The sequence below is a fragment of the Calonectris borealis genome, chromosome 7 (assembly GCF_964195595.1).
Source record: "Calonectris borealis chromosome 7, bCalBor7.hap1.2, whole genome shotgun sequence".
Lineage (NCBI taxonomy): Eukaryota > Metazoa > Chordata > Aves > Procellariiformes > Procellariidae > Calonectris > Calonectris borealis.
In genome coordinates, this window is record NC_134318.1 from 8,412,970 (window position 1) to 8,435,497 (window position 22,528).

Here is a 22,528-nt window from a genome sequence, read left to right on the forward strand (position 1 = left end):
GTGTCTTTTGATTCAACAGGGGAAAAAATGGCTTATTTAGAAACACTTAAGTCTGAGTAATGTAAATATTTCTCAACCAAGGCGGCTGTCCTAGACTTCCTAAATTGTCTGAGGTCCTTACAATATTGTAGTTTCTAACTAGAAATACTACTGATGAGGACATTTTCTTTGAGAGTGACCTTTCCTCAGTGGAAAAACTGACCTCATTATCATTTGTGCAAAACTGCTAGTCATAGAAATGAGTGTATTCTATTAAGGCTTATTATGCTGAGGGGTTTATAAGAAAAATAATAAGTTGCTCCAAAGCAAGAATTTGATACTACAGAGAATGACTGTACTTAAACAAAACCCTTGAACTCAAAAACTTCTTGAGCAGTTTAATTAGATGAATCTCTGGATGTTATAATTCATCAGTGTTCTTCCACATTGTTGTTACTATCATTAAAAAAAAGAAGAAAAAAACCCCAACGAACACAAAAAGGAAAACCAGACCCAACAATTCTGATAACAATTTTTAGCCATTTACAGAAATTTTCCACTTCTAATGAAAAGATTGAATTAATAAGGAAAAATTATTAATATAAGGAAAGGTACCTATAGGTTTCTATCTCTTAGATGAGTCAAAAAAATAGGGAAGTCAGCGTATGAATGGGTGGAGGACGTTTTGGCAAAACTGCTGCCACTGCTTCGTGAAGCTGGAACTTCTTCACCATTTCCATTATAGGCTATTTTGATCTCTCCTGAGGTAGGGAGATGATGATAACAAGGTGAAGCAGATTTGTTTGTTTCTGATGATGACTGTGATCAGCTGTGGATTCATGTTTTATTCTTTAGGACATGCAGTGCAACTCTGTAACTAATCTATTAAAGGATGATTTGGTGAAGGTAAAAATTTCAGTGTTTCACAGCGTCTATAGGGTCCTCATCAAATTTTCTCTAATGAACTTTAAACTGTGACTGCTTTCCACTGCTTTTTCTTGTCTTAATGAGGATTATTATATTTTGGATGATGTTTCTACTGAACACAGCTGTCTTAAAGGATGTTGCCTGTGGTACCCCTTGTATTAAGGTTAAGAATTGTGTTGAACCCACTGAATCATAACAGCTAGTGCCATATGAAATAATACTTACAAACAGGCTTGCTGTTTTGTTTTGTAGTATTATGTGTCTGATACAGGGATAAAGCTGAATTCTGAGCAGTTTGAAGGGCTTTCATATGACTAAACTTCTTGTAGAGCGTTCAGTTTAGAAAAATGGAAATTACGTATTGGAACTTTTCTGATTTTCTGCAACAAAAATCATAATGAAATGTCTTATTTCAGATCAGCTTACCTCAGTTGGATTTTTTCATGGGACTTGAACACCTTTTTCTTATGTATTTAGAGATCAAGAAAAATGTATTTACCAACCTTATTACTATCTAATAAATGCACTACGGGGTTATCTGTCACTTGCTATGAGACCAGGAAGACATTGTCTCCTACTGACTCATTTCAACTATAAAAGTTGTGTCATTTCAACTATAAAAGTTGAAGCTGACATATAAATTAAAATGGGGGTTTAAACTACTGTTAACAGACAGTAGTCTCTTAAGGTAATGGATGTACTAGGCAATGCAGTTCCATACTGATCTCATTCTTGAAGGAACAGTTTGTAATGCCTTCAACAAAACAAAATCATTTTGGTTCCGCGGATTTTGAAATTACTTGTGTTAATAAAGATGTTATTACAGACTGTTTTTTATAAATACAACTGTTAAAATGTCTGTTGTCTGAAAAAAAAATATTTCAGAAGTTTTTCTCATTTTCTGAATTAAAACCACAGGCTAATAAGTTGTACTTCCTCGTTAGTGAAAAATTCAGAGCTTGTTCATCCCTTAAAAATCCGTTGCTTGGTGTTCACAAATAAGCAATCATGTATAACTGTTGAATGGTCATGTGACTTTGGGACCCAAAACTTTGGATTTCTTCCATAAAATTAATGAAATTCTGCAGTTTTTAGATATTGGTTACAGCTACTGTGTTATTCTACATATTTTTATGGTATATTGGGTCATACTCTTGGGCTGGTCACACTATGCTGTGAAGGGGATCAAAATTATCTCAAGCATAAAGAAGAACAGGAGTGTGTGATATGGTGGCTGTCAGTACTGTTGGTAAGGATGCATCTTGAGAAATACCCAACTGTTTAAACCTTTGCCCTGACATTTGCTTCTTGTGGATTTGTATAGCATACATCTGTTATATAGTATAAATCATCTGATCAGAGTACTATACTTTTCTGATTTACTCAAAGCATATTCCATGCAAAACATAACATGTTTATCATTAGCTTTTTACACATTTCTTACATTTATTTTATAAAACTCTTTCGGTGTTTATGCTTTTTGAATATCGTTTAACACTGGTAAGAATTAAATGGCATTCTGCATTGACGTGCCGTCAGGGAATATGAACAAAAGTTCTAATCTAAATAGAATCCATGTAACGGTAATTTCTAATTTTTATAGGAATGTTAAAACGAAGAAATCAAGTTCTGTATTTGCAGCATTTCTTGGCAGATACTGATGCTTTTCTTCCTCTGTATGGATTTTGTAGTATTCACAGCGATTTATAGGTCCAAAGTGCAGCTGCTGGAAGTCATTTATTCTCAGTTCTGTATTAAATCTATCATATACAAATGCATTAACATTCAGTACAGAGCTCAAGGGCTTACAGCTTTTTCTTTCTTGGTCTGAGTTGCTGTCCTGTAAGTGTTTGCAAGGTATGCAGAAAACAACATTAAAAAACTTAAACTGATATACAAGAAAAAAGGAAACAGTATTGTCCATGATAAATACTTGAAACCAGCTCATTTTGCAGTTTAAGCTGAACAGCAAAACCAAAACCTACTGTTAACATTTTTGAAATTGGTAATGCTAATAAGCTTGTTTTGATGGATTAGCACTTCAGTTGCATTTGCTTGAGTGCCACTCTTTACGCATGTCAATTCTACGTGTCTTCATGTTACAGAAACTTAATATTCCCCGCAGTGTTTGAATTGTGTGCACCTTAAGAGAGTGTGTGAGGCTATGTCATTGATATACTTGATTCAGCTTGTTTTAGTTTTGGATTTTTTTAATCAGAAAAAAGGAAACTAGCTTATTTTAAATATTTGGGAAGTATTTATAATGAATGTTTAAAAATAGTTGAACTATAACTGGAGTTTGACGGAAGAATAGAGGCAAGGGCCATGAATATTTGTTGCATATATAATCTGTGAGAAAATAGCAGTTGGAACAGGCTTCCTGATGGGAGTCGCGTACCTGTTATTGTTGATGATTTCACATCTTTCATATTGAGATATTAAATCTAGGAAAATTAAACTGTGCTCTGTTCAAGATGAGGAAAAACTTGTACCTAGGGGAACTTGAGCTGATTTGTTGGAGAAAGAGAACCTGAACTCTTGTGGAAGATGGAATACATTGAGACATGATTATATGTATAAAAAGAAGGCTAAACCAGAACAGGCTAAGTGTGAAAGATCTGTCTGTTTGGTATCTGTTAAACTGTGTATCAGTGAAAATGCTAGTGGACCAGGTATAACATGATCTTCTACTACTAACAGTTTTACTTAAGTTGTTTCTAAGTAGCCTAATATCACTAAGGCAGAGAACGAAACAAGTTTTCAATCTAATAAATATCCCCAAATCCCTTCTAATTTTAAAATCTCAAAAAAGAAGCAAGTAAAAAATAATCACATATGGTATTATGAGAATTTAATAAAATTGCAGAAATAAATGTCATTCTGCCACATTTTTCAATGAGTGATCTTCCATTAAAGAATTCCAGGCCAAAATATTTCTTGAAAGCTTTAACAGCTGTATTCTGTGCATTGTGCTATATATGAATGTTGGTACTTTATATTTTCCATACCTTTGAAATAACTACAGCATGAAAGATCTTGTATTGAGTCTTGCTCGGTGTGTTTTACTTTGATTTTTTTGTATAAATGTTTACAGGATAGTTTTAACCTGTCATTTCTCACAAACACCAGTTTTCAGGTGTCCTTACTCCTATGAAAGAAGTTAGGTCCTGCTTTGGCATATCTTCTGAACTTCCTACTTCTTCTGCAAGCTCCATGTTCTGCCTTGTTCTGCTCCATTGTTTGCCTCATATTACTTAAATGTGTATGCACAAATTCCTTGTCTATTGAAAACTGTGATAAGTTGCTTTAATATTAAGCTTTACATTAAATTATAAATTATCTTGACTGCCAGAAATATGTGGCCATCTGTGAGCTCTTTCCTCTCAAGAGTGGACGTTAACCAGCAGATTATTTAGCTGGAAGTGTAAGATGGAATTTTAAACAACATAGGTCAAACTGACGCAAACTGATACAACACGCTTCTGAAACAAATGGTTACAGCTACCAGCTCTTTAGCTTTCTGGAAAGACATCTCCAAGTCACATTAAGAACTAAGCGCTGAAAACAAAGCAATTTTAGATAGGAAAAGAAAATTATGCCATGAAAACACTGGACTTCTGAAAATTTTAAACTGTATTTGACAGCAGCATAAAGAGAAGATACTCATTAGGTAGAAATGTTAACAAAGAAAAAATCTGCTGCTTTACTCATTTTTTTTCATTACAAAGAAAAGATTGCTGCTTTACTCATCAAATTACATGAGAGGACTGTAGGCTAAAAGTAGGGTGCTTCTACAGTGGCTATCCTATTTTCAGGTGCTTGGAATCAAGTTGGTTGATATATCACTGACTCCTTCCCATCCATTATTTCTTCATCTTAATCTTCTTTATACTTTTTCATTCTCACTCTTTTGTGTTGTATCTCTCCCATTTCCTGTTTTCCTCTCTTTAAATTAATCTATATTTCTGCTGTATTTCCTCCCTCTCTTTTTCCTCGCTTCCTCTCCTTCACATCTTCATTACCCATCTCCTTCTCTTCAAGATGTGATAAGACTTTCTGGAGGTTCCTGACTTCAGAGCCCTCTCCCTGATGGGCTCCCCTCCTCCTCTTTCTTCCTCTACTTCCAGGCAAGCTCATTGATGACAAATGTGACCATAACTGGACTAGGAGAAAACCTTTGTGAGCTAATACATTACGTGGTATATGTTTTCAGAAAAAGGATTGCTGGACTTGAAGAAAAATTCTTACATTAATTCTTACAGGGAAAAATTGCTTTGCTACCTTTCAAAATCAGCTATTTCATCTAGGAGAATGATAGTTAACAGAGCGGGGTATTAGAAATATGGGGATCAAATCCTGAAATAATAGATAGAGAAGTGACAGCAAGGTGTTGCTCTGTCATCTGTAACTGGGCTAGAAGTTGCTGAAGCATTATGAGACAGAATATTGTGCAGTAGTTGCAGTCTGATGCAACAAAATCATCACAAGAAACTGTATCTTCCCTAGCTGAACAGCAAATTCCTGAAAAACATTAGTAAATTTAAAAAGCTGGGATATTAACCAGTCATGGGCAGTTTTTGATACTTTGTATAAGACAGCTTTGCTTTTCTGTGGTATTATATATCAGTTCAAGTATGATCAATAGTATATAGGTATAGATACAGAGAGAAAGTTGCAAGGCTTCACTTCTAGTGGGAACTTCAGTCCTGTAAAACTGTTTCCTACTTGCTCTAAGTTGACTGAAAGTTACGGTTTTCTAAAGACAGTGCAGAGTCTTCTTAGAGGCAGAGGGTATTACTTAAGGCTTAGACCTATGATAACATTGACATGGCTGTATACTATAACACTTCATGTTTTGTGTATTCATGCATAAGGCTGATGCAAACAAACTCTGCCTACAGTTTATAGCCATACAGAGTATGTATATTTTGTGTGTGTGTGTGTCTGTATATATATATATGGTGTGTATACACTCTGTATACACACTGTACTATAGTTAGCGCGAGACACTGGGAACTGCTGATGACTTCTAAAGTCAGGAAAAATAAATGTAGAGCCCAGTTAAGGCTTTTTTAGTAGAAAGTTAGCTAGGAATTCCTAATAATCAAAGACATACTGTGTTGCTGCTTTATAAAGATAGGTTCTTATTTTTGTGTCCACACCTAGTCAATCTGTAAGATACATCTTTCAAAATGGCTCGCTTTTGCGGTGCCTGCAAACACTGTTGTTTTGGGGATTGTTAATGTTTCAGCATTGCCTGTCTATCGGAGAAGAGAAACGAGAAAGGAAGAATTTTTACATTTCTAGAGTGTAACCGTTAATTTATTTCATCTACCTGTTTGGACTGGAGTCATCTCTGGAAACCTATGTTTTTAAAAAAAAAAAGCAAAATGCAAACAAACTGGCTTTGGGGATACATGCTTTCTCTCTGAAGGAGCAGATGAGATATTTTTAAGATGAGTTTCCATCTCTATGCCACTGGAAGATTTAATCATTGACTTTCTAGAGTACTTAAATCCAACAGTGACTGGTGAAGGTAATGGCAGGATTTTGATTCAGTGAATGAGAAACGCAGAAAGGTGTGTTTGAACAAACTCCTTTGATTCAGTGCTATTCTGAGTTTACTGGCATACCTTCTCAGCGGTGCTTAACTTGCTGTGAGTGCGTGTAAGGTGACCTTTTATGGTCAGTGTAGTGCAGCTCTATGATCTAATGATGTTGCGTTTGTGCTAACAAAGCCATTATCCTAAGTCAGGCGTTTTTCCCAATGTGTGTTTGTGTCTGTCTTTTGTATGGTTACAGTCACTTGTGTAGGAAGTCAGTTCAGATGTATAGTTAAAAGCCTGACGTGGATGAAAGGGGCCATTAGGTCATGTTCAACTTCTATAAACTTAGCATTTTGTAGAGTAGGCAGGGTCAGCTTTATGATAGAGTTTATAATAGGTGATCCCTGCTGATGATAGATGCTTATCTGTTTAGAAAACGGTATTGTGGGGGTGCAGGGAGCGCTGGCTGCTCTCTGAGGCGGGACTCGCCAGCCAGGGCCCTGAACCACTGCCCTGCATCAAGGTGAGCCGGGCATGCCAGGTGATGGTAACTGGGTTCAACCAAGAGTCCGGATCATCAGGAGAGTTTGTGGTGATGAGGCAGGTCAGAGAACAAGCTGGGAAGTCAGTCCACGGATCAGGTGGAGGGTCAGGCCTGGTGAGGGCAGCCAGGTGAGAGGCAGCCCAGTGATTGCTCGGAAGCACCACGGTGACAGGGCAGGACTGAGCTCAGAGGTCAGTCTGTGGGCTGGGGTTTGGATCGGGGGCCCATGGCCTGTCAGGGGGGCAGCTGTGGCTGAGCTGGAGACCGGCACTTCTATGACATGGCTCAGACAGGGACTGGAGGTCCCAGAGTGAGCTGAACTGGGGCTCCAGGGCCCAAGGGTGAGGGGTGGATGGAACCCCCAGCTGAGGCTGGGCAGGGCCTTTGAGGCCTAGGAGTGCTCTCAGGGCCCTGAGAGGTATAAGCCTTTAAAACCCGGGTGAAAGTAGTATTATCTTGGAAGAACTGACACAGTGAAGAGCAACATGGCAGTCAGTATCAACCCCAGCTCTTTTTCACTTTCCTGTCTGTGAGATGTTTTCCTTCCACTGAATAAGACTACACAGTACGTATGGAGTATGTAAACTGGAGCCTCACCCAGATAAACAGTGCATAAGCGCACTCAGAAGAGTTTGAGCTTTGTTGTTGTCTTTGGTTCACCAAATTTGGCAGTCACTTTTGAGTGAAAGCTGAACACTAAAGCCCAAGTTTAAGCTGTAGAAAAAAGTAATGCTTTTGTCCCCCTATAGTAGCATGAAATTTGGGGGTTTGTATGTCTGTGTTTCTCCTGGGTATAGAATTCAGTTCAATGACATCTGTCTCTGCAACGAATGAGCTAGGGGACTGCAGTGCACTTTATTTGAAGCTGCCTTTGTGAACCTCGTGTTGACTGCAGCCAGTGCAAAATACGGCAGTGTGATTTATACCCACAGTGATGCCTGGATCCCATGAGTTGTGCTGATACGAATACTCAGTGAGCAAGAGCTGACTTCCTGGTGTATTGTGCTGTCAAACCTTAAATGTATTAAGTGTGATAAAGAACAGTGTTGGTTTTTTTTCCCCCCCCCCTTCTTATTGAAGTAGTGCAACCAAAGCTTAACTGTGAATGTAGTTTTCGAGTGTTCCATTCAAAGTCTTCTTGTCCATTGACCATGTTTGGCTGGAACAATCCACAGCTGGGAATCTGTGACTATCCATTCATTTTCCATTCTTATCAGGGACAACCAGGTATGAGGAAGACGTAATAGTGTGTCCCAGGGGGGATGGGACAGCAGCCTGGGGAAGTATACTATACTGGGCCTCTTAGATTGGCAGTGGTTGGAGGATTATCATGGATCTAAACTGGTCTCACATGACATATGTAGAGCTCAGCTGCTGACTTAGTTCAGAAGAACACATCCCAGACCAGTGGAAATAGTCCACTAGTCTAAAAAGAAGTTGGAATAAGAGAAGAGTGGTAAGCTGTGAAGAAAAAGAAAAACAGGCTAAAGCTCAGTAATGTAGCTGGATGAACTACAGGTGCTCAGATATTATGATATGAAGAGAGTAGTAGTAAGAACTGGTTTGGAGAATTTTTTCTCTGTAGCTCTATTTGTCTTCTGCCTCTGTGCAGATGGAAGATGATCCATCTGTACTTACAACAATCTCTGAGTAACAAAAAATGTGGTCGTAGTATGTGTTCTCCTGTTCCTTTTATTCTGGTGCCATGTTTTACAGATATTTTAATCCTATACGTACATACTTTTCCCTGTATGATTCTTTTGCATGCTTAAGCAACATTTCGTCTTGTTGCATTCTGTGCCAAAGTTAATGTAGTGTATTTGCGCAAGGGTCAGTACGTACAGAGGACCTATTTAAGTCCAACTTCCAGTGCAGCCAGATTTGACACACTGAATGTTCAGACCTTTGAAAGTCTGTGGTCTTAGTTTGGAAACTTGTCTAAAAGTGTGCAAGTCATTTAAATTTAGCACAGTGCCCATCAACTTGTTTAGAGCTGTGATGGTTCAATAGTTCATAGGAGAATGTTAGCACTCTGCTTGTAGTTCTCAAGTGATATGTTCTATCGAAGGATAACTTAAAAGAAACTGTGTACTTTCTCAGTGTTGCTTTCTTGTGTTTCCTGGTGGTATATTCTCTTTGACAAGTAAAAAAGGAATCAAGACGGTTTCTGTATTTTTCTTTCCAGTGGAAAAAGTTTACAGACTATGGGTTAATCTGTAGAGACTAACTTCTTTCTTTGGAGAACTAGTTACATTATTTTGATAATCTACATATGCAAAGATTTGATAGAGACTTCACTCAGTTGTAGGGTTTTTTGGCCCATTTGTGCAGAAGATCAGACTAAGATTATCAACTGTCTCTTCCTGTTCACATGAAAAATCTTGAGGAATTAATTCTTCATCAAGGTGGAAAAGAACAATGGCCCTACAGCTTCTTTTGGGGCTGTCCAAGGCTCACAACTAAACAATGTCGTGATGAATTTCATGGGTCTAAGAATTAATTTTTTTTTTTTTAAAAAGTGTTATTGAACAAAGTGAGGCTCTTCATAGGTGAATTTACCAATACCATGATTCTGAAACTCTACACAATATTGTGTGAAACAAAACATTCTGTGTTTTAAAAACATTAACACATTGAATTTTTTGGACTGTTTCCGGACATGTTTCTGGATGCTGTGTTATTGACTTGCTGTTACAGGCTTTGTGCTACTGGCTTGCCAGTTTTGGATTTCTTATGAACCCCTCGTTCCTGATTAAACAGTGCTGTTTTAGAGGGAAAAAGTCATTTGGAAGGACTTTTGAGTTTGATTGTTTGCATATGATGCAGCAAAGTAAGAAATGGTTAAGAATAGAAGCCAGCTAGAGTGAAGTGTTGTATTGACTTACCGTTGTATCTCTAGGTCTGTAGCTTCCTTGCAGCACAGGAGAAAAGGGCATTGTGTTGTCTTTTTATTTATTTGTAGGGAACATAGATTCACTAATTAGAATAAGAGTCTGTGTTTAAAAATAAATAACACTTTTTGCTGAGGGTGCACTGGATAAATTGCAGATGCTTTACCAAGGTTGGAGGTGCAGTAGTATTTGGATTTGAGCATGCTGGGCAATCAAGTAATTCCTGCACAGTGGTGATTCATTTATATATTGGTTTATTGAAAATGTAAAAATATGTTAATATGCCCAAGAAAATAACTCAGTTTTCTAATTCAGATTATCAGCTGGTGAAACAATTGTCTGCTTCTGTTTAAGGCGCCTCCCCCCCCAAACTCCCCCATTTGTGGTGGTTGGTTGGTTGGTTTGTTTGTTTGTTTGTTTTTTACTGTATCCCTGAGATTTCCAAGTTAGCCTGAGGAAGTAAAACGCAATCCTATGTCCAATGCATATCTTGCAGTAAATGAGATTTTAAAAGCGTAGGACTGGTCCATTTAATTTTGAATGCTCTTTTCTTCAGCCATAAACTTATAAACTTTATGCAGTGAGAAGTGGATACTGTGATGCTTTTGTAAATAATGCACATAGAGCCTGATGCAATGCAAAGGAAAATAATTAGAAGGACTTCAGCTTGCTTTAGAGCAGGCTGCGAGCAGCTTTGTGTGCATTTTGTTGTTCATTCTTCATTGTGCCTCTTCTCATCATTTGAAGCTGGTGCCACAGGCTTTTATTGTTCTGATGTGCTATTTTCCGTTCCTTTTTTATTTTTCCCCTGAATTTAACTGTCTCCTTCACCCAAGCCGTTTTGCAAATATCTACTAGGTTTTTTTCAAAGGAAGAAAATGCAGAAAGAGAGTGGGGAGAATGTCTAAAGTAAAATAGGATGCGACAGGAGGTTCCTTACAATCCTGATGTTGACTGTATGATTGCATCAAAGTCCATAACTTTCAGCTGTCCAAATAACAGCTCCTGAGCTTGGTTCCTAGAAACAGTTAAATCTGACTTGGTAGCTCTTGTCGAGCTGTGTTTTCCTTGTTGTCTGGGCTGGCAGTAGGGTTTTGTGAAGATCTCGGTGGAGAAGGGAGGAATAAGATGAGTGTAGTAAGATCCCCGAGTGCTTTAAGTGAGTACATAGCAGGGAGAGAGGAGAAACAGACAGTGGCACTTCACAGAGATGGCTTTTCACAAGCACCTTTTTCATTTCCAAACCTTCCATGCTTCCCATTTCCCAGGAGTACAGGATTCTCATCCCTGACCTGCTGTTCCTTTCTGCAGTGTGCTCCGGACATATGCTGGTGGGGCAGGGAACCAAACACAGGAAATTTGTTTAGATGCAACAATCACAGAATTCCTTGCTTAATCCTGTCTGTACCTCTGTCCTTCTCTATTGCTTATGAAGAAAGACATGTCTGGGAGGAAAGACAGCTAATTTCCAGGCCAGTTTTCTCATAGGAAAACTGTGCTTAAAAACAAGCAAAACGTGGACAGTTCATGGTGCTGGTTATAAGACAAAATAAAAATCAAGGTCGTTTTACACAGACTTTGTTCATTTCTTGTGGGATAAAGATGGTTCAGTTGCAAGTACTGTTGTAGCCCGTTTTCATAATCTTTGATGAATTTAACTTGATGTTTCCTTAAACAGAGTAGAGAAAGAAAAAAAATTGTTTATACATTACTTGTCAGTTTTGAAGTTTTGAAGTGCTTTTGGAAATAAGAAGCATGTTCTTTTGCTGACAGGATTTGAAATCTAGCAATCAGCGAGATGAAATTGCTGCAGCACGTGCATCCCTGAAGGAAAATTCCTCTCTCCTACATTCAATATGTTCAGCTTGTTTGGAACATTCAGATGTTGCATCCCTTACAGCCAGCAAGGATTCAATTTGCAATGAAATACAGAGTGCTCTCAATGTAATTTCTAATGCTTCCCAAGGAGTTGGAAATAAAATGGGACAACCTACAACTCACACAGCTACTCTTGGAAGTGCGCTTGATGAGCTTGAGGTACGTAAACCCATAAACCTGTGAGACTGCAACATTTTTGGAAAAATGGTTTATTTAATTAAAAAAAAAAATTAACTATTGCTATCATAAGTGACGGACCTAAAGGCATTAGAAAATGATGCTCTGCTTAGAGTGGTACTATTTAGACTAGGACTAAATTATTTCATTGGGAGGGATCACTTCCTTCAAAAGAGTTTGGAATTAAGTCTTCATGTATGTTCAATATTTGACTTCCTTTGAACAGCAGGTAAGAATTAGTTCCAAGTATGTCACGAATGGTGGAGACAGACGCATCCCTGAATAAGGATGAATAAGGCAGAGCCCATGAGTTTAGTTTACAAATAACAGTGATTATCAGATAATGGTCATCACTGCTACCTTGACTGCATTTGAGCTAGTACAACGCAAGTTGAAGTCTTTTACTCCAAAACTTGTCATTGGGATCATTATGTAATTTATATAATTGAAGGATTTAGAAACCTAATTGTGTTTTGTGATTATCATTAAATAAAGTGACATAACCAATATGTTCTCACAAATTGTGCGTTTCTACTTCCATTATTTAACCAACTACTTGGAGAAAGTCAGTTTTTTCTCTACGCCTGATCTGATCCTAAGCTTTTGTATGGAGCTTTCTCTTTTTCTCATGGCTGCTCTGGCTCTTACCAGTGTTATTTTCCATTGTCCTGCCAAAAATGGTAAAAGACCTCCTGTAGATGAGATTACAGACCGTGCTTCTCATCTGGCGTAACTGATGTAGGCCCAGATCAACAAAAGGAATGAAAGTTTCTAAACACATTAGCAAATATGGGTCTTTTTGGTTGTAAATTCTTGGACTTATCAGATCTCAGCCTTGGAACTCCTCGGAACTATTGTTGATATATTTTCAGGAGAATTGATATTATGACTGATGGTAATAGATTTTGTCTAAAATTTTCAGTGAAAGGTTAGAGAAATACATTGAAATCCATATATGACAGAAATCTTGTAGTGGCAGTTTATTGATGAAAACAGACCTCTCAGTCATGCTCAAAGTTGAATCTGACAGGTTTTTTTCCCCCCAAAGGAACAGGCTACAATTGCACGTTACATGTCATCCTTCCTTGCTTCTCACACTGGGTTTTAAAATTATAGTTTCTAATCTATTTTCTTAATAAAGGAAAGAAAGAAGAAACATTTAAGAGTAATACTTGATTTGTTACAATGAAACTCTGAATGACAAATGATATACTTTAAATGAGAGCTATTATTTCCTGTTTTACTTACAATTTTTTTAAACAAAATTTGGCAAAAGGATTGCATCTTCTGACCGTAGATGAATTCATCTTGACTGTATGTGAGTATTACCATTTTAATGATTTTTTTTAAAAAAAATTAATTAAATTTATTATTTTTTTAAAATACAAGAATTGTGATAATTACAAAATGGAAAAAATTCCCTTTTGGATTGAATTTGTTTTTATTTGGAAACATAAGAACATAGAAGTCTGACTTGTAAAAAGCCATTTGTTTATGGAGTTTTAAATATAGTTTTACCTAGGTAACACAAATGGGAATTGAAGCTGTGTGAGTTAGATAAAGCACAATTTATAGAGCATTTAACTTCTTAAAATGATTTTGTGAATTAGATGGTTGCACTTTTCTTTACAGAAAGTTCTGTTGGCTAAGGACCTGAAATAACCTTTGCTCTATCTTCCTGTTGCAAATACAGTGCCATGAAATAGATTGATGTAGTAAATAGTCTGTTGGGAACAAATCTCATTTTATGTTTATAGTGTGGAAATGTATCACAGAGCTTACCCAGCAATCTAGTATCTAGATGTTTTGCAATGTCATTCCTCCTTTGCCAGTGCTGGCAGCGTGAAAGTTACTACAGATTTTACTGGAAACCACCAGAAAAATTAGAGCAGCTAACTCTTAAACCAGTAGATTCTCAGGAATTCCTCTTAAAGGCTCCATATAACTACCATGTCATTCATAATTAAACACAAAATTGTAACATTACAAATTTAATTGCACATTAAGATCAGTGTTAAAAGAGCATGTAGGTGCAGGTTATCTAATGCCTTTGACTTGTCTTTCGTCTTCTGAATGTAAAGAGATTTCTTACAAGATGATACAGGTCTTGCATGCCTGACTCTCTGTCAGCGTATTCATCTGATACGTGGTCTTTAATGACCGTGGCTATCTAGCAGAGCAATTACATGAGGTGTCAAAATACTGTAAATCAATCCAAAATGTCAAGAAATATAACCATATTTCTGGATGCCCATGATCCCTCTATTTCACGGATGAGAAGACCAATGAGGGAGAAAATAGTGATCTAATAGTTCTGCTTTAAATGCTTGCTTATATTTAAGAACTCAGGTAGCTAACCATTGTTCAGCCCTGTTAAAGCAAAACCGCACAACTGCTTGTTGCTTATCTGGTGTCTTCTGATTGGTTAGAAATTGGATCATCTTTTCTGCGTAGATGTACTGATCATAAATACTTGATGAAATTGCTGAAGAATTTAATCTGTGGGCAGAATCTGAAGTCGTATTTTCCTGGCTATTATTGCCTAGATTTTTTTTTTTTTATTTAGAGCTGAACTGTAGTAGCTTTTTTGCCAGTGCTATTTGTCCATCTTTGGAGAACTTTCTACAAACTGTCTCCTAAAGGAAGACATTGCTACTCTTGTTTTGTCTGAGATTTAGAGGCAGTCATTTTGTTAGCTAAATGGCTAATTGGCTGTAGCCTTCAGGTGTGGGTATATGGAGATCAGGGTATATGGAGATATTTCAGAGTAGAAGAGCAAGCCATCTTCATTCTGTCCAAGCCCTTTTTTTTTTCTTTGGATTTTAGCCTTCATGGCAGGGTCTGCCAGGGTCTGGCAAAATTTCAGCTTTTGTCCTCTCTTTCTCAGAGAGGGCAAAGTCGGATTTTTTGTAGCTACCGAGTAGTTCTTAACTGGCTCCAACTTCTTTACTTCTGCAAAAGAGGATGAAAGCAGTGGACTGCCTGTTTCCTTTGCTCTGTCTTTGCTAGTGGGCAAATTATGGTTCTATCCCAGTTCGGCTTTGGTTCCAAAGTTGCATGTGAGATTAATGTTTCCATGATCAACGTATTTTTTACATTTTTCAATTAGGAAATAATTAAGACATACAAATAATATGTTGCTTTTATGGATATACAAATAGCTGTGTTTTTCATCTTCAAAATATTTAAGCTCTTTCCCTCCTGCTTGCACATAAACTCCTTTTCAATATATTACGTGTATCTGGATAGGTGAACATTGGTTTGAGAAAATCCAGGAGCTTGGAAATACATAGTTAATACTTTAACTTAATCTAAGGTTGCATATGCTGCATGCACATAAACACCTGACATAGACCCATAAACCATTTTAATGGTCTATCCTGTCACTTGCTGAAACAAGTCCATAAACTTAGTTTTAGACTTTTTATAGTCTCTCAGAATAGACAACAGAAAATTGCACTAGCAATAGCACTGGCCTGATGGTTTGTGATACTCTGCAGTCGTATGAAAATCCCAAGTTCAACACAGAAAATGTGGAGACAGAGAGAAATTCACTAGTACCTTTTCTTTCTAATCATTGTCTGTGGAAACTTGAGGATGAGCATTCATGTAGTCCCAGTTTCTGGTAAAAAGCGTAACATAATCCTGGAACTTTAGGCCCCAGAAGGTCTTGCAGAGGTTGTTTAAGAAGGTTCATTGTCTGCCGGTATTATGTATGTTAATGGGTAGTAAGCATGGGGCTGAAGTGCTGAGAGTACTTAAATAACGAGAATGCTTTTAAATGAGACGGACGACTTCAGGGCAATGGAACAGTAGTAGAGGTAGAATGTTTAGAAACCTACACTGATCCTGCCAGTTGGGAAATACAAGCTTCCATGTGAACCACACAGTAATGCAGAAAGAACCTGCACTGGTTTCCTTTGGAAATATTCAGATTATGAAGTCAAATTTTTCGCTAGTTTTGCTGGAGAATCTCCCAGCTGTCTCAATACAATTCTTGTATATTTCAGAAATATATTTCAAAAATATATTTCAATATTTCATTGAACGTGTAACAAAGTCTTCCTTTCCCTAAATCATACCTAACATATATGTTAGAATGTTAATAATAGAAGAGAATGTTAATAATAACCAACAAGAAAATTTCAAGGTCCCCTTTCCTAGCTATTTAAGCTTTTATCTTATGATGTTCTAATAGAACACTTTCACTACTCTTAGAATTGCTTCAGCTAGACAGTACCTGAAATTGTGATATTAAATCTAAATTGAAAAAATAATTAAAATTCTCCAGCTTCAAAGTAGTCCAGCACGTACTGGATAGGCACAGGTAAGTTCTGATTTACCTGACCTAAGTTCCATTTAAGGGTATATGGCATAGTTTTCTTGTTTAATATTTCTTCTGAAAGCTTGGAACCACATATGGATGTTATAGGTGAATGGATTTATGTGGAATATAGGCTTGGTAATCTGGACCATAATGATACTGTTTCAGATGTTCAATTGGGTTTACTAGTTTAATTTCTTTAAATGGTGAAGCTTGAATATACTTACTTTCACATTTCATGAAAAAATCACCTCTCCTTTTCTTTCTCATTAGAATATTTGCTTGATACACAAATGTAATTAATTTTATCATGCCAAACAGTTGTCTGCTTTTGTTTACCCTAGCTAGTGAAAAGCAAGGGGACACTTATATCTACGTCCTCTGAAAAAACAATTGTTGAACAAAAGCTACTGTTTTGATCTTTGCCTATATTCAGCCTGTTAAAGGTAGCAGCAGTGACTTTCTGCCACAGTGTGAAATTGCATTAGACTAAAAATCAGCAGAACTAGACTGCTCATGTAATCTGATTTAACATTCCCAGCTGCGAGCTAGCACTGCTGTTTTTGTGTTAAATCCCCAGGTCCTCCTGATCTCTAAAAGTCTAAATTTTGGAGGTGTTGAACCCCTCTTTCAAACAAAGCTGAGACTCTGGTCTGAGATTCTTAGATAAAACACGGAATATTACTGAGTGGTAAACTCTTACACAGTGTCATAATTGTACATAGACATTACAAGCTTAGTATAAGATACATATCTTCTTTTTAAGAATTTACAAGGTAAATATACAAGACAGGCCCACTGTATGGGAGGATAAGGAAGACAGATGACCCTCAAGAAATGTAGACAGAGACAGGAGAGAGTTTGAAAGAAGAAATACTTTTTTTACAACCACAGTGACAAAACTCGAAGAGGAGAAACAATGCTGGCTGAGAACTAGGAAGGTGGCATGCAGTTGCCTGTTTTAAGACATACCTTATGTATGGCTGTGAACCTGGCAGTCTGGGCCTCGGTTCTTTGCTTATAAAATGGGGTTGATAGTTTTTCATTGTAGAGTAGGGTGTTGTGAAGATTGATAGACCAAATAGATACTGCAGTGATAAGAATGCATGCATATTTATAAAAGGTAGACAAATAGCGTTTCTGTTTCCAGGAGAAGTGAAATGCCTTGTAGAAGAAGAAACGCCAGATACAGGTGTGGGAGAGACTGAAGCCAAGGGTGAAAATCTTGAATCTCATGCAGCAAAAGTAGGAAACAGGAAGGACTCAGAGACAAGGCAGTTGTAGTCAGAGGATGTCAACATGGCCTGCAGGTAGATGTGACCTTGTTCCACTTGTTCTGTGAGCTGCTTAGGTGTGGACCAGCTCTGGCTGGAAAGTTCTGTTGCCATCTTAGCAGTGGGTCCAGACCAGTAGGATTTGATAACATGGATATGGGCTTAGAACTAGTGAGATCTGAATGGCAGAGAGAACTTGGCTTTGTCTGCAGATGCATAGCCCCAGTAGGGAAAACAGAATCTGCCATGGTCAAAAGTATTTTGGATACTTTAAGGGGAAAGGCCTATTGCAAGTCTAGGAAGCATAATGTCACTACAGTTCATGCAAGTAAAAAATAAAGCAGCAACTTAATTGGTCTGACTTTTCTTACCTGTACTCCTAATGTTTTCCAGAATTTAATTATCCTGGATCCTCTTGTAGTGAATGAAGAGAAAATAAGGCCATCACTAGAGAAACGTCTGGAAGCTATTATCAGTGGAGCGGCTTTGCTAGCTGATTCTTCCTGCACACGCGATTTTCATCGAGAGCGCATCATTGCTGAATGCAATGCTATCCGCCAAGCTCTCCAAGACCTGCTTTCTGAATACATAAACAATGTAGGTAACCAGACTTTTTTCCTTTTTTTAATGTCTGTCTCAAAGCCTAATTTAGTGTATATTAGAATGTAACCTGTAATAGTGTAAATTAAAGTTTAACCTATATTTCTCAACATGCTCTTTAAAAGGTTGAAAGGAACATTTTTCTACATAAATCTAAGCAAAAGCTAAATATGGATCTCCAGAAATAGTAAGAATCATATTATATCATACAGTCTGTGGCAAATGCTATATTATAGATACAATGTATGCATGTTTAGGTTATTTTATGCTTATTGTGAACTGTCACTAGTACAGAACAGAAATAATCCTTCGTAAGCTAGCAACAAGAGTTTCCTTGTAATTTCACTTTCTAGACCAGAGTTTTAAAATGTAATTTCTGTTCCTGTAGAATGCAACGATTTACATAATAATTTGTTAAAATGTAAGTAATCTGTTAGTATAATTTTAAAGTAGAGTATTCATACCATTACATTTGATCTGTGTAAGAGCACCAAGTTACGAGTGTAGAAATGACTTAATTGCTAAATTAGAAAGCTAGGACTGTTTGGTAAATCCAGAAATCTGGTTGTCTGGCATGCTTTGAATTTTTGAAAAGGAATATAGTTTGATTGTGTTTTAAAAATAACTATTAGATTTAAAGAATGGATTTGGCACTTCTTTCGTCTGGCAGTTAAATGACAGAACAGTGGAGACTCGGATACTATTAATATGCATACACACTGTTAATATCATGCTTTTCCTCTGGAAACATTTTCTGTAGGCATACTGTTCTTATCTAAAGATACTTCAAGATGATTCATCAAGCACATTGAGAGGATAATTGTATGATACAGCTATTTGTTTCTTTTCTTGGAAGCTGAGATTCCTTTCTATTCTGTAAGTCATACTAGCTAACCCAGTCCAAAGCTGTTCTAATGAGAGTGTTTTCTTTGTCTTATCCTATTGTAATTAGGATAGTGAAGTGTACGAACTAAGATAATCTATGCATATCAGATGTTTTTTCATTTCACAGATATTGTACTTGTTGATATTTTCTTTTTTTATTTATGGGAGGGGTGGGTGGGATTTTCAGCTGATTTATTTCATTTTCTGTGAATTCAAGTTGTTCTTTCAGTCCCTATACTAGACAAAGATGCTTTCATATTTTTACTCAAAATTTAACTGCAGTTTCTGTTGAATGCTACGTAATTGTTGAACCTCTCTGGTGGTGCTTTACACATGGGTTAGCTATGTGGGATTTCTTTAGCTCTGGTTGTCTTGGAATGTTAGTCTTTGATATCTTCTTGTCGCAGACGTCTGTTGCGATATCTGTTCTAGGGTGCATCAGGTTTGCTGTTAAATGGCTGAAAGTTTAATAAGGGAAGGCATCAACCTGTAGTAGCCAGAGCGCGTGGGAGGCTGCATAGCAGCTATGGCTGTATAGCAACCCATATTAGTCCAAAAGATCACTGTGGGTTTGTCAGAAGAAAGCTCTAGAGGAATTCTATGTCTTGTACGAATAAAACTATATGATTGTAAGTCAAATGGTCTTAAATTCTTGGACTCTTGAAACAAAATTGTGATTATCTTTTCTATTTCAGAAATAATCATGGGTTTAGGGTTACATAACGCAGACTAAAGGGAAAAGAAGAATACATAACGCACTCCACAGACTTGAGAAAGTCAGGAAGCAGCTATTTAAATATGGCAAAAAGGGAAAGTGTCATATAATTTGCTGCAGAACACAGTGTCTGCACAAGGGGGCAAAGACAAGGAGGGAAGCAGAAAGGAAGAAATACAAAAGATTTAAAGGTATGAGGTGTTACACTAAGGTTAAATAACAGGAATGAATTTAAAGTTTTTGGTTTCTTTTAGTGCTCTTGATCTATTGTTCTTGATCAATTAATATTGATCTCAATGGAAAAACTCTCACCAAGAATAGTTTATGGCTATTACTGAGACTGGATTAAGTAAGTTTTTCAATGAGAAAATTATCAGGTGTCAGTTACTTTATTTCACAACTCTAACTCACTGAAGAATAGATGATAGATAAGGAGACAGTGCTGATTTATCACTGTCTTCTGGGCTCTTCTATTAATAATTTCAATAAGGTAGGACTTTGAATTGGATGAGCTATAAAAATTATGCCAGCTATTTGATAATGTAGTATAATTTAAGGACTAGCTTGTGACTCCTTTCCTCTCCTTGGGAACACTGTTGTACTCCACAAGTAATTGCACTGTCTACATAATACTTTGTGTGAGTCTATGTGTATGTTCTCATGGTGTATTTGTGCCCTATGCTCAGAGAGAGAGGCATAGAGGCTCTGTACCACAGCTTGTACGTGAGAGTGGAAAGTTTTCCTTGCCCGCTATCCAAATGGCATGCTTTTGCTCCTGTCTTTGTACTGATGGTGTATGGTTCACAAAATGTAGCCTACCCACTGTCATTTCAGTTCTTTTCACTCACTCTCATGAGCTGTAGTAGTCAGCTGCTTGGAAGATTTTTTTCTGGATATGTGTCTGTCATTTCTTGCTAGTATATTGGTTTGATTACTTTTCTTAAGGCTTCTTTCTATCAGAGTGTTGCTGGTGGGAGCTGCATTGCTTCAGAGACACCACACGCAATAAGCGCCACCTCCGCAAATCCTTCTCTAGCAGCTGGTTTGCCAGGAAGCTGTATGAGCTGCAATAACGCTGTGCTTTAGAGATACACATGCCCTGTGTATCTCTAAAGCCCCTGGATCTGGTGCTGATGGTGGATGTGGCCTGCCTGGTAAGTGTTCAGCTTTACCAGGATCATTGCCAAGGACTTGAGTGCCTGAATTCTGTGCGAGTTCTGCATCGTCTTTTTTTTTGATATTAGCCCTCAGTACCTAAACAAATGTACAGGAACTTATGATTTATCCCTAACTATTTGAAACACTAGAATAGCTTTTGTGGTTCCTAAATTTGTTTCTTTTTTTTTTTCTCAATTCTAAGTCTCTAACAAGCCTTAAGGACATCAAGTGAAATCAAGGGCCTATTGGTGTCAGTGATAAAATTTAGAGTTTTTACTGCAAGCTGGGAGAAACATCTTTTCAGTAGCTACTGCCTTTTACATAAGTGGCTGTTTTTCACAGAGGCTGTATCACAGTGAGGTGATGCAGTGGAAAGTTAAGCAAAGTGTTCTCTACACTAATAAAGACCCACTCTGTCTCCAAGAAGCTTTAAGGTTTTCTGTTCACAAAAGTAATTCAGACATATAGTAAATGCAAATATATTTATGACTCTTCTGAAAGGCAGCAATTTTTCTTCTGGTATTTTGGAATTATTTGTGTACTATTGTTATCTTCTCTGAATTTTACTCGTAGACATATATTGTTAATGGATATATTTGTATTTCAGGACATCAAATAACAGAAATTACTACTGTGAATTTGGATAGCTTGTCAATGATAGAATCATACTATGGTGTGAGGATAATAATGTATCCATAGGAACAATCATCTTGTTCTAGTAATAAGCACATGCATTTTCCTAATGACAAGCTCTTGTCTTGTCTCTGCTCATCCTTTAAAATGAAAAGTTATTGAATACATTGGAGTGCAGCAGTACTAACTCCATGTTTCTTGAGTTCTCTGTCTGCTTTTACTCCCAGTCACAATAGGGATATGCACTTACCTGGGTGGTCAAAAGGGATAACAGAGTTGTGGTTGAGTGTGGGTTAAAGTGGCTGTTTTGAGCAGCAATTAGGATGATTGCAGGCACTGTTTTCTCTGCCTTCATTAAATAGGGAGGGTATGTCTGAATAATTATTCTGCACCCACCTGTGGGTTTGAATAAAGATCACTGGCTAGAATGATCAGACAAGGGTGAAAAAAGCTTGGTAAAGAAAGGTCAGATATACTGATGGTATGATAGCTGCTTTCTTGAATTAAATTTCCTTACTTTTGGAATGTTGTTTCATGATACTTGAGCTTTATTAGTTTCTCAGCTTATTCTGGATATTCGTTGGATGTGTGTGTGTATATATATATATATCTATATATATATCTATCTCCTTTCTCACACCAGTGATGTGTGTGTGTATATATATATATATCTCTATATATATCTATCTATCTCCTTTCTCACACCAGTGATGGTTTCAGTCTCTTAATGAGACATTTAAGAAAATGGGAGGAGACTAATGATACGTTTTACCTTGAGGCCAGATCAGGAAGTGGACTGAAGTTGACCACATTGTACATATTTATATTACATATCTAGGGTACTGATAATCAAGCCCTGACCATCCATGTAGCCTAAGGGCAGGCCAAGCTGAGGCTGACTATAAATCTCATCTGCTTTGAGGCAGGCATCATTGGGAATGATGCTGCAAGGGGGTTGAAGTAGTTGGTGGCAGATAGTGAAGCACTTGTATTGCAT

The 22,528-nt window shown here is 37.2% G+C and overlaps 1 protein-coding gene across 1 annotated transcript in view; it reads left to right on the forward strand.

Annotated features, from left to right (window-relative positions):
• The window catches only part of CTNNA3 (catenin alpha 3), a 524,245-nt gene that overhangs the window by 101,576 nt on the left and 400,141 nt on the right, over positions 1-22,528 (forward strand). The window contains exons 6-7 of the mRNA XM_075154246.1: positions 11,661-11,924; positions 17,934-18,137. Coding sequence (XP_075010347.1) covers positions 11,661-11,924; positions 17,934-18,137 — 468 coding nt within the window. The remainder of the gene's footprint in view (positions 1-11,660; positions 11,925-17,933; positions 18,138-22,528) is intronic.